The 13069-nt window shown below is 34.5% G+C and overlaps 1 protein-coding gene across 1 annotated transcript in view; it reads right to left on the bottom strand.

The window, feature by feature from the left end:
• Positions 1-271: 271 nt before the first annotated feature.
• Positions 272-13069, bottom strand: part of LOC117341078 (nuclear hormone receptor HR96-like) — a 98740-nt gene continuing 85942 nt past the window's right edge. Inside the window, exons 3-4 of the mRNA XM_033902911.1 lie at positions 4616-4733; positions 272-2928 (exon numbers count right to left, since the gene is read on the bottom strand). Coding sequence (XP_033758802.1) covers positions 1544-2928; positions 4616-4733 — 1503 coding nt within the window. The 3' untranslated portion in view covers positions 272-1543. The remainder of the gene's footprint in view (positions 2929-4615; positions 4734-13069) is intronic.

Here is a 13069-nt window from a genome sequence, read left to right on the forward strand (position 1 = left end):
TTGAAAAATATAAATTTGGTTTGTTTGTTTTTGCTTAACGTCCTATTAACAGCCAGGGTCATTTAAGGACGTGCCAGGTTTTGGAGGTGGAGGAAAGCCGGAGTACCCGGAGAAAAACCACCGGCCTACGGTCAGTACCTGGCAACTGCCCCACGTAGGTTTCGAACTCGCAACCCAGAGGTGGAGGGCTAGTGATAAAGTGTCGGTACACCTTAACCACTCGGCCACCGCGGCCCCTAAAAAATAATAAAAAAACAAAAAAAAACAACATATATATAAATAAATAAAAAAAATCTAAATAAACATAATGTATAATGACAAAACAATTAGCAGTATTTAAACTTAAAGTATTAAATTAAGCTTTCCCCATTTACATTTACATATTTATGACAATCCCTTTAGTTCTCCTACCTTCCTTTTCTTCCCAAAGTAAAAAATTCTTAAATATCAATAATTGCCGCCCTTTTTTCATATTATTATTGAAACAAATTAATATAAGACGCACATATTACATCACATTTAAGAATACATTAACTTTCTTTTAACTGTTTATGTATTTTTTTACATAAATTCATTATTTGCAGTTGGTATCTGAATTGTAACTAATAATCAATATCTCATACATGTTGTTTCGTTTTTATACAATTTCAGCAGATTATTTATTTCTTGGTATCTGTTTTCCAAAAATTGCAAATTAAGTTTTATCTATTGGACTGACTCACGAACAGTGAATGTTCTCTAAAGTTTGTGATGAGTTGTTCACCCTAAGTCTTGTAAGAACCTACCAAGATTTGTATGAAGATAGTACATATGTAATTCAGAAATAAGTTTTCCGATGAGGTAAAGGATTTTTGTTTTTATGATTGAGATTTAACTGACAAATTTACAGATTAAATGTTATTTCCATGTCAATGTTACTTATATATATATATATATATATTCATCCTTTTAGAACAAAGTTAATGGTTTATCCTTGTGTTTCTTTGGAGGGTCTACATGAAATTCCATACCTTTTCATTCATATTTTTCCTTTGTAATCGACTTTCAGTTGGAATTAGTTATTATCCGGTTTTCACTGCTCTTTCTCTGTAGTATGTTTCTTCAAATAATCGTATATTTTATGAGCTGTTTATATATTTGTTTGCCCTATAAACAATAACGATTTAAAATATACTCATGACAGAGAAGTTTACCATTAAGCATCCATCCCATAACATTATATTTATCACATAATGAGCCTCCTGTATATAAAGAAAATATTTCATTAAATAGCACTTTAGTTACCCCTAATACTACACGAATACATGCAACATGATACAAGTAAACTTACAATATGTCAAGTTTTCACAGGTTTCTCAAAGGATATTTGTTTGATGATTTAGTATTTTCACTGTTAAAAACTAGATATTATTTTTGCAAATTTAAACTATGAAATGAATCATAATCTTCGCAATGCTTTTAAGAATTTTTGCAATTTATCCTTGAAAAATGCAAACGATTTGAACCCTTTGAAACCTGTACAAAATTAAGACTGACAGATAAATCAAAAAGGGAGATCAAATATTTCTATAAGTAATGGTTCGAGGCTTTCGACCTTCATCCTGAGTAACATCTTGGTGTGGAGTTCATTGATATCGCGAAGGTCTGTGAGTTTCATTAGAACCTTGGCAAAGAGGCTCTTTTCGTGTGGAAATCGGGCAAAAATATAACCCTGAAGGATTTGCGCATAACATTCCTGAATCTCTTCAACCTTTTGTTTTTCCTCAAGGCCCTGCCGATCCGACGAAAACAATGACAGCATAACTAGCAATTTGAGCATTAGGACATCGCCATGGATAGTTTTCATCAGAGATTTGATGAATGAAGAATATGACATATACATTACACGAGTTTCAGTGTTGCTATTCTTTAGCAGATCTGCTTTTATGTTTGTTAAACCTGACTTACTAGGGCTTTCATCCGTCTTTTTCTGTTCAACTTGAGCAGGCAACTGACGAAGATCAGCATCCCCTGAACATCGAGTGCGCAAGTGACTTATATCAGAACCGACTGGCAATTGGGCATGCGATTTTTCAATGTTGAGCGAGGCCCCAACCACGGAGCATGAGGTAGATGACGTATTTACTTCTGTTTTTATTCCAGACGTGTCCGGCAGAACGTGACTGGACTTGTCTTTAGGAGGTAACACATTTGGTAGGTTTGTGAGGTCACGGCTGGCAGACTGGTTTACATTGTTGGCGTGAGAGCTATGAGGTAGATTTGCACCGAGAGGTTCTTTACTTGAAGCTTTAGCAGTGTCTTTATTCAGACAACGTTTTGTGCTCAAGCTCCAAGATTCAGTTTTAACATCATAATTAACAGCTGATCGCAACATCATGATTTCGGTCACAGAACCTTTGAGCAAAGTTATTTGGTCCTCTTTTGCTATCATTTTGAAAAATTCAATGTTTTTCGCTAATTTTATCAATCGACGTATGAAGCCCTCTGCTATGTTGATGAACTCTGCAGCATTTGTTGGTATGCTTCTGACTTCCGTGGAAGTGTTGGCAAGAAAGAAACTCTGCTCATTAGCGCGTAAGAGTTCCTTTACTAAACTTTGATGGATTTCTGACATGTCACTGATAATCTCCTCTACATGCTCCTCCGGGTCAGTCCATTTGGGAAACGTGCAATCCTCCGAGGTTGAACACACATTTTTCTCATCAATATTTTCCTGTTTTAATTTGGTCAGCATTCCTAAATCTTTTTCAGAGAGATTTGGAAATTCTGAACGCAATTCGTCGAGACTTTGTGAGTATATCTTTGCCTCAAAATCCTCAGAAAAAACCTCGGATGTGCCAGAACACGAATCCTCCAGAGGACAGTGCCCATGTTTCTTTAACTTGTTTATAATGATCTTCTGTTTTCGAACATTTTTCTGTTGTTCATCTGGAGAGAAAAGAATGTAATTTATATATATGTATTTTTCAAATGATACCTTTGCATGGTTTTCCACCCTATATGAAATGAATTTCTAATGAATTTAGAACATCATCTCATCTGACCATCCTATATAATAAGTGGATAATAACATAACAAACCTCAACTTTTAGAATAACTAGTTTTCACAGCTCACATCATAGTATTACTTATAAAATGCTATTTCCGAGTAAAACCTACTAAAAATCCATATTCTTGAAAATACATATATATCCATGAAATTTAAGAAATAAGCTGCTGAGACTAAATGTGGTCATGATGTTTTAGGGTCAATCTACAACTGTCGTCATCAACTCATGTCTTTGTTTTAAGGTCAATTGACAGCTTAATTACTTTATAGCTCTTTAAATTTGTATACAACGTCCAAACTACTGTCTTGCACCAGTGATTTCACTCGAAAAAATTCACAGGTACCTTTAAATACTAAGGCTATCATACGTAATAGGAGAGCGAATTGTAATCAACTAATTGGTCTTGTTTGCATTTCAACTGGTCTATTATTAGAACATGTACGATTTGGTCAGTTTATTTCTGTTTTTACTTGACAGACATTTGTCTAGAAATCAGCACTGTATATTCCCCATGTCTCTAGAACTTTAACTGAAACATCTCTGCGAAGGTAACAAATGTCATTTATCTATTGTCAGATTATATTTTACATCCCTACTTTTATTTCTCATTTGGCGAACCTGTACTTTAAAATCTTGTGGTGTTGTTCAGTTATATTTTCACAGAGTAATGATACTCCATGATCTTTGACACATCTCTATAATATCAGTGTTGTGTTGAATATTTTGTTGGTGTTTATAAATTGCGGATTAATGTGGAAACATAAATAAAGCGAAAATAAAACTCCTGCAAAGCATAAACGCTATGCAGTTATTCTCGCCATGGTTTTAGGGTCATGAGATAGTGACATTGGTAAAGAGTCAATTGACAGCTGAATTAATTTGTATCATTGTAAGGGTCAAACAACAGCAGAAGTCAATAAATTAGACCATTGTTTAAGGGTCAATCGACAGCTAAATTAATTGGTATCATTCTTTTAGGGTCAAATGACAGCTGAAGTCAATTTGACCAAAATGGATTTTTGATAGCTGTTTGACAAATATCTTTTTCTGTTCTCAAAATTGCTTCACAAATGTACTTAAACTAAATTAAACTAACAACCATTGGAAGCTTACATCTCAAACTTAAGAAAATCCCTTCATTACTTTCACAGCAAAAAAACATAAATGGAAATTACAAAATGGATTTTTGATAGCTGTTTGACAAATATCTTTTTCTGTTCTCAAAATTGCTTCACAAATGTACTTAAACTAAATTAAACTAACAACCATTGGAAGCTTACATCTCAAACTTAAGAAAATCCCTTCATTACTTTCACAGCACAAAAACATAAATGGAAATTACAAAACCCAAAATGAATAAGGAATTTACATAGTGATAATTGTATATCAATCAAAGTCTTCTTGAGAAGTAGTGATATCAAACTTCAATGGTCATAATCCAAGATTATAACTTTAATTACAGAGAATCTGCAACAGTATCACTCTATATTGGGTATGTTTAAGTCACCTGTAAGGGACAAGAGTTATTCTAGTACATGGATAGTTATAATAAATAAACCCCTTACTGAGTATCATATCCTTGCGCATGCCAACGGTAAAGCACTTTTGGAGGCGGCATCTTTTACAAAATGAGCGCGACTCCACGTTTACCTCACACTTTCCCTCACAGCGCCCTCGTATAGTCTGTAAAATAAAAAAAAAGAAATTAGAATTTAAAACAAAAAAAAAAAAAAAAACAAGACCCCCCATGAATGCACCTAAAATTGGTCACCAGAGTTCTGAAATATTTCAGCCACCAATATAGGAGGCCCATATATTTCATAATTTTGGTTAACCTTTTGCCATAGATTTTCATTACTGCAAAATTGAAATCGGTTGAGAGGTTCAACAGAAGATGTTGGGAAATTGTTTATGGACGGACAACAAACAAAAGATTATTAGAATTGATAGATCATATGAAGAAAATATATTGTCTCATATGACAAATGTTTGCTGTATGAGGTTTACCAGAATATATAAAGTTCCAATTAAAGTGAAAATAATTCAGTTTTATTAGTGCTGGTAATAATTCGGGTTTCATGTTATTTTGAAAAGGTGAATCTTATTTCTATCTTTTTATTTTCTGTCAATTATAATGAAACTGACTAATTTTCCTTTGAATTATAGTAAAATTTCCCTGACATCAGCAGAATTAAAAGAGCACAATGAAAATAACTTTGAGTGGCCCTATCCTTAACGATAAAATAAATACAAACCAGTGGAGTATCTAGGAAAAAAGTAGAACATTAGATTGGTTGTCATGCCACCAAGACTGAATCATTTTCTGTCAAAAGATCAATATTCCTCAATTCCATAAGCCTTACATGTGACAGTTATTAAGTACACAAATCACCAGGCCAAATATCTTCCTGAGAAAGTTACAAATTTTCAGGCTATAGAAATCTGTTCCGTTCCAATTTCAGCCTAACTTTTTAGACTGAAGCCATTTGTATGTTTGAAGCATTTCAAGTGTTCCATGCAATCTCTCCCTGGTTCAAAATACAGCATATTTGATATGCAACGAATTCAGTCTCGGGGTAAGGGTAACTAGGATACAATTTTCTATTAGAGTCGAGATTGAATGTGATCAAACCTTTCTTAAATTGTTGATGTGAATACAGCTTATGTAAGCTTGTGCAATCAAACCACCCAACAAATGATTTTGGCTACCATATAAAGTAATTTCTGTCTAGCTTATCAGTCAAGAGTTGTTTTTTTTTTGTTTGGCCTGTCAGTCAAGAATTTTTTGTTATTCCTTTATCAATCAAGAAATTTTTGTTTGGCCTATATATCAATCAAGATTTTTTTGTTTGGCCTATCAGTCAATATTATTTTTATCTATCATTAAATAATTTTGTCCTTGGCCTATCAGTCAGGAATTGTTTGTTTGGACTATTATCAATCAAGGAGCTTGTTTTGCTAACCAGTCTAGAAATTTTTGTTTTGTTTTTTCTCAATAAAAAAACTTTTGTTTGGCCTATTAATCAAGATATTTTTGTTTGGCCTTAATAAGTCCAGATATTTATACAATGATATATCATCAGTTAGCAAATGCTTTTTAAATAAAACTGAAAAAGATTAGTTGTCCAATGATTTTATTTGCCATGAAACTAATTTTTGTTTGGCATAAATCTCAAAAACACTATATTCAAATGATTATGTCCGTTATGATGAACACAGTTTTTTTTTGCCTAAAAGTCAGAAACACTATAGTGAAATGATTATGGTTGCCGTGAAACACATTTTTGTTTGGCCTAAAAGTTAGAAACTTTTCCAATGATTCAATTAATTTATCAACTGAATTCAATAGTAAGGAAGCATTTTTTTTAATTTTTATTTTTGTCTGTCCTGAAACCCCGAAACACATATTAGCTTGGCCATGACAGAAACACTTAATTGCCTAATCATATTGCCTGACACAGCTAAGGGTTTTTGACCCTCACAGCTAGGAAAATCAATATTGGTTTAGTTATAGGGATTAAGCCCACGGGTAACCTAAATCTGATCTATAAAAATACCTCCCTATAAAGTCTTGGTAGTATATAGGTCACCAGGAAACAGATGTTTACAATAGATTGCTCAACCAAAGAATAGAACAGACTGGACTTGATATAAATCAGTTTGACAAGGTTGTACTATGGAACAAATCTGTTATTTAATGTACTTATAATATCTTAAGCCTGGTATGTCTCTTTGATTAATGCACTAGGGAGAAGAGGTCAAACAGATCTCTATCCTCTTGTATGGTTTAAATTCCTTTCAGAATATTTTATATAAAACTTAAAAGTCTGAGTTTAAGTTCTTAATTTGGCAGGTTTGTGAATTTACTTGAAAAAGTAGATTGCCTTCTCTCCTTTCTATAAGTAGTTAAAATGTTACACTGATTTGACTTTTGAATTTCAAATGAAGGTAAATGTCCATGTATAAAGCCACAGACATCTGACCGCCCGTTCAGACCAGTAAAAACTTTCATCAGACCAACAATTTGCTTTAATAAACTGAACCAAATGTCTGGTATCAGCTTGTCACTTAGTTTTTACCAGTTACAGACTCCAAAACATTTGAAAAAATAAGGAAGGGAAGAAGAAAATATAAAGTAACTGGATTCATTTGTTTGATGTTTTTCTGGTTGCAGACACGTACATTGTCTTTCTGAATGTCCTATGTTAGGTCAGGAAGTTTTGCATACACTGTGATGACCAATTACTACATGGCAGTGACGTTATCAAAGAACACTGTATCATGAGTAAATACCCAAATTTGGTTTGGTTTGTTTTTGTTTAATGTCCTATTAACAGCCAGGGTCATTTAAGGACGTGCCAGGTTTTAGAGGTGGAGGAAAGCCGGAGTACCCAGAGAAAAACCACCGGCTTACAGTCAGTACCTAACAACTGCCCCACGTAGGTTTCGAACTCGCAACCCAGAGGTGGAGGGCTAGTGATAAAGTGTCGGGACACCTTAACCACTCGGCCACCGATCGAGGCCCCGTGTATATACCCAAGACATAACCGAAACAAGCAAAAAATCTTCTGGTACAATGTTGTAATACAGAAACCAAATTTGAACCCTATCATCTTGACCTTTTAGCTGGAAACATTGAGGAAACATTGACCTTATAAAGTCCTCATCCTCACATGGAAACATTGACCTTATAAAGTCCTCATACTCACAATCATCGCATACCTGATGATGTTCAAACAAATCGGTGTAACTTTAAGCATGCTGGCTGACCTGTGTTAAACCAACGTTCAGTCAAAATCCATTTATAGCTGTATATTAACTGATTCAGCGACTCTATTTGAATTGGTCTGCAATCTAAAAAGCTGACATGCATGAGATGAAATTTGTACAATGTGTTAAAGGGCTCATCAAAATAAGAGGCCCAAGGGCCTTAACTGTCATTGACTCTAAAGACTCATGTTCAATTGTAATATACATAAACAGTAGCGAGTATAATGGTAATGTTGACAATGACTGACACTTTGGCGGCCAAATTGGTTCTTTGGTTCATTTTGTTTAATGTCCTTATAATTAACAGCAAGGGTCATTTAAGGATGTGCTATGTTTCGGAGGTGAAGAAAAGCCGGAGTACCTGTAGAAATCCCACCGGCTTATGATCATTACAAGGCAACTGTCCCATGTGGATTTCGAACTCGCGACCCAGAGGTGGATTGAGGGCTAGTGATAAAGTGTCGGGACACCTTAACCACTCAGCCATAGTGGCCCCTGCCCATCTTGGATTTCAGAACTATCCCGAAAAAATAACAACCCTTGGTCAGGACCATCTCGGGATCATTTCAGGCAAGTTAGAGCTCAGTCCCACTGGTGGAACTTGATTAGTTTAAATGCAAAAAGTCCACGCATGGCTGACGACGACAAATGAAGAATGATAACTATAGGTCATCCTGACAAAAAATTGTTTCAGAGAACAGACAAATAATGTCAATCTGTACATTAAAGATAACCCGGGGCCAAGTTTGAACTGTTATTTATTTTTACAACAGAACTGTTGCCATATGTCATTAAGCTGTCACCATCAAATGATCATCCATTCCATTATGATATATGGATAATTAATCATTACCAATGTCAGAAACTATTATTAAAGGCACATATAAGAATATAGATACATATTTCTATTGTTTTATAACAGTATATGTCTTTTACCTACACACCTTCATAAGCTAGTCAGATAATTAACCCAAATACCAACATAAACCGACCAAATAGTATATTAACCAAACACCTCAATAAACTGGCAAAATAGACTTTGACCTAATTACCTACATAAACTGCCCAATCTATTACCCAAACACCTCCATAAACCGGCAAAATAGTCTATTAACCAAACACCTCCATATTCCGGCCAAACGATTTATTACCCTAACACCTCTGTAAACTGATGAAATAGTCTATCAACTAATACCTCCATAAACTGATGAAATAGTCTATCAACCAAAACCTCCAAAAACAGACCAAATAGTCTATTAACAAAAACCTCCAAAAACAGACCAAATAGTCTATTAACAAAAACCTCCATAAACTGATGAAATAGTCTATCAACTCATACCTCCATAAACAGACCAAATAGTCTATCAACCAAAACCTCCATAAACCTGCCAAATAGTCTATCAACTAATACCTCCATAAACTGATGAAATAGTCTATCAACCAAAACCTCCATAAACTGATGAAATAGTCTATCAACCAATACCTCCATAAACAGACCAAATAGTCTATCAACCAAAACCTTCATAAACCGGCCAAAAGTCTATCAACCAAAACCTCCATAAACTGATGAAATAGTCTATCAACCAATACCTCCATAAACTGATGAAATAGTCTATCAACCAAAACCTCCAAAAACAGACCAAATAGTCTATTAACAAAAACCTCCAAAAACAGACCAAATAGTCTATTAACCAAAACCTCCATAAACAGACCAAATAGTCTATCAACCAATACCTCCATAAACCGGCCAAATAGTCTATTAACCAACACCTCCATAAACAGACCAAATAGTCTATTAACCAAAACCTCCATAAACTGAAGAAATAGTCTATCAACCAATACCTCCATAAACCGGCCAAATAGCCTATTAACCAATACCTCCATAAACCGGCCAAATAGTCTATTAAACAAACCTCCATAAACTGAAGAAATAGTCTATCAACCAATACCTCCATAAACCGGCCAAATAGTCTATTAACCAAAACCTCCATAAACAGACCAAATAGTCTATTAACGAACAACTCCATAAACTGGCAAAATAGTCTATTAACGAACATCTCCATAAACAGACCAAATAGTCTTTCAACCAACACCTCCATAAACAGACCAAATAGTCTATCAACCAATACCTCCATAAACAGACCAAATAGTCTTTTAACCAAAACCTCCATAAACAGACCAAATAGTCTATTAATGAACACCTCCATCAACAGACCAAATAGTCTATTAACCAAAACCTCAATAAACCGGCCAAATAGTCTATTAACCAATACCTCAATAAACCGGCCAAATAGTCTATTAACCAAAACCTCCATAAACAGACCAAATAGTCTATTAACAAAAACCTCCATAAACTGGCAAAATAGTCTATTAATGAACACCTCCATAAACCGGCCAAATTAGTCTATTAACCAAAACCTCCATAAACAGACCAAATAGTCTATTAACCAAAACCTCCATAAACTGGCCAAATAGTCTATTAACCAAAACCTCCATAAAAAGACCAAATAGTATATTAACGAACACCTCCATAAACAGACCAAATAGTTTATTAACCAACACCTCCATAAACTGGCCAAATAGTCTATTAACAAAAACCTCCATAAACCGGCCAAATAGTCTATAAACGAACACCTCCATCAACTGGCCTAATAGTCTATTAACAAAAACCTCCATAAACCGGCCAAATAGTATATTAACCAAAACCTCCATAAACAGACCAAATAGTCTATTAACTAACACCTCCATAAACTGGCCAAATAGTCTATTAACCAAAACCTCCATAAACAGACCAAATAGTCTATTAACCAAAACCTCCATAAACTGGCCAAATAGTCTATTAACGAACACCTCCATAAACAGACCAAATAGTCTATTAACGAACACCTCCATAAACTGGCCAAATAGTCTATTAACGAACACCTCCATAAACTGGCCAAATAGTCTATTAACCCTAACACCCCCATAAACTGGCCAAATAGTCTATTAACCAAAACCTCCATCAACAGACCAAATAGTCTATTAACGAACACCTCCATAAACTGGCCAAATAGTCTATTAACCAAAACCTCCATAAACAGACCAAAAAGTATATTAACGAACACCTCCATAAACTGGCCAAATAGTCTATTAACCAAAACCTCCATAAACAGACCAAATAGTCTATTAACCAACACCTCCATAAACTGGCCAAATAGTCTATTAACGAACACCCATCAACTGAAGAAATAGTCTTTTAACCAACACCTCCATAAACAAACCAAATAGTATATTAACCAAAACCTCCATAAACAGACCAAATAGTCTATTAATGAACACCTCCATAAACAGACCAAATAGTCTTTTAACGAACACCTCCATAAACTGGCCAAATAGTCTATTTACCCTAACACCCCCATAAACTGGCCAAATAGTCTATTAACAAAAACCTCCATAAACTGACCAAATAGCCTATTAACCAATACCTCCATAAACCGGCCAAATAGTCTATTAACGAACACCTCCATAAACTGGCCAAATAGTCTTTCAACCAATACCTCCATAAACCGGCCAAATAGTCTATTAACCAACACCTCCATAAACAGACCAAATAGTCTATTAAACAAAACCTCCATAAACTGATGAAATAGTCTATTAACCAACACCTCCATAAACCGGCCAAATAGTCTATTAACCAACATCTCCATAAACAGACCAAATAGTCTATTAACCAACACCTCCATAAACAGACCAAATAGTCTATTAAACAAAACCTCCATAAACCGGCCAAATAGTCTATTAAACAAAACCTCCATAAACAGACCAAATAGTCTATTAAACAAAACCTCCATAAACAGACCAAATAGTCTATTTATCAAAACCTCCATAAACCGACCACATAGTCTATTAAACAAAACCTCCATAAACTGGCCAAATAGTATATTAACCAAAACCTCCATAAACTGGCCAAATAGTCTATTACACTAACACCTCCATAAACTGGCAAAATAGTCTATTAACAAAAACCTCCATAAACAGACCAAATAGTCTATTAACCAATACCTCCATAAACAGACCAAATAGTCTATTAACAAACACCCGGTGAAGCCATAATCTGGCCAAATATTTTGTTCCCAGTGACAACTGATTTTTATACAGTAAATGCATGTTTTTATACCAACAAGACTGAAATTCTGCCATGTCCCTGTTTGTGAATGCAGAACACTTTTAGTCTCAAGACATTCGTTTAAGTATATAAATGTACTGTAGATCTGTACAGACAACAATACAACCTATCATTATACATCTTTCAACACATTACTCAAATAGGATTTAAAATCTGTCAGGAATTGAAAGTTAAAACAGCAGGACACCTGTACATGTTTCATTATATATACTTCCCGTGATGATCCAACCATTTTGAACCACAAAAGTGTACTTCTGGGCAAGTTTGTAAAAGTCGCCCAGCATGGTGGCATTGCTTCCTAGAAAACTGTGTTGATGATCGACATCAGGAAACCACAATATAGAGATCATGTTACATTACTGTTCTTGGCATTGTCAAGAAGCCTTTAGTTTCCAAATACATGTATAATGATCACCACATTTTAGGTAGGTCATTGGTGGTTTAGTTCAATTTCTAAGATATCCATCCAGGAAGATATTACTGCTACTTGAAATGGCAGGAGTGTAATTTTCCGATCTAACGGTTCTTTCATGTATAACTTTATTGTCAACATTTCCAATCTAACAGTTCTTTCATGTATAACTTTATTGTTAACATTTTTTCCGCTCTAAAAATGTAATGTTTGTTAGGGGAAATCATCTCACATTTAAATGAGCAAGAGATATTTCAGCGTGTATAATAATGTAAAACTAAAATCAATGTGTTTTAGTGTTAAATTCTGTTCTCCCTATAAACATGTAATTAACTTCCATTGGATATGCTTTAATTACGAAGCTCTAGTCGTAATTTAGAAGAGATAGAGACAATATTTTCAGAAATCTATAGCTAGTTAGCTTAAATCAAGAGTACAAATTAACAAACCTTTCCCTAGATCCTAGAATTCTCTTCTTTTGAATCTTCTCTGAAATTATGTTTCCAAATTTGAATCATAAAGATAATTTGATTACTAAAAGTCTTACATTATTAAACCATGCTGTGATTGGTTTGGTTTGTTTTTGTTTAACGTCCTATTAACAGCCAGGGTCATTTAAGGACGTGCCAGGTTTTGGAGGTGGAGGAAATCCGGAGTACCCGGAGAAAAAAC

The sequence above is a fragment of the Pecten maximus genome, chromosome 13 (assembly GCF_902652985.1).
Source record: "Pecten maximus chromosome 13, xPecMax1.1, whole genome shotgun sequence".
NCBI lineage: Eukaryota > Metazoa > Mollusca > Bivalvia > Pectinida > Pectinidae > Pecten > Pecten maximus.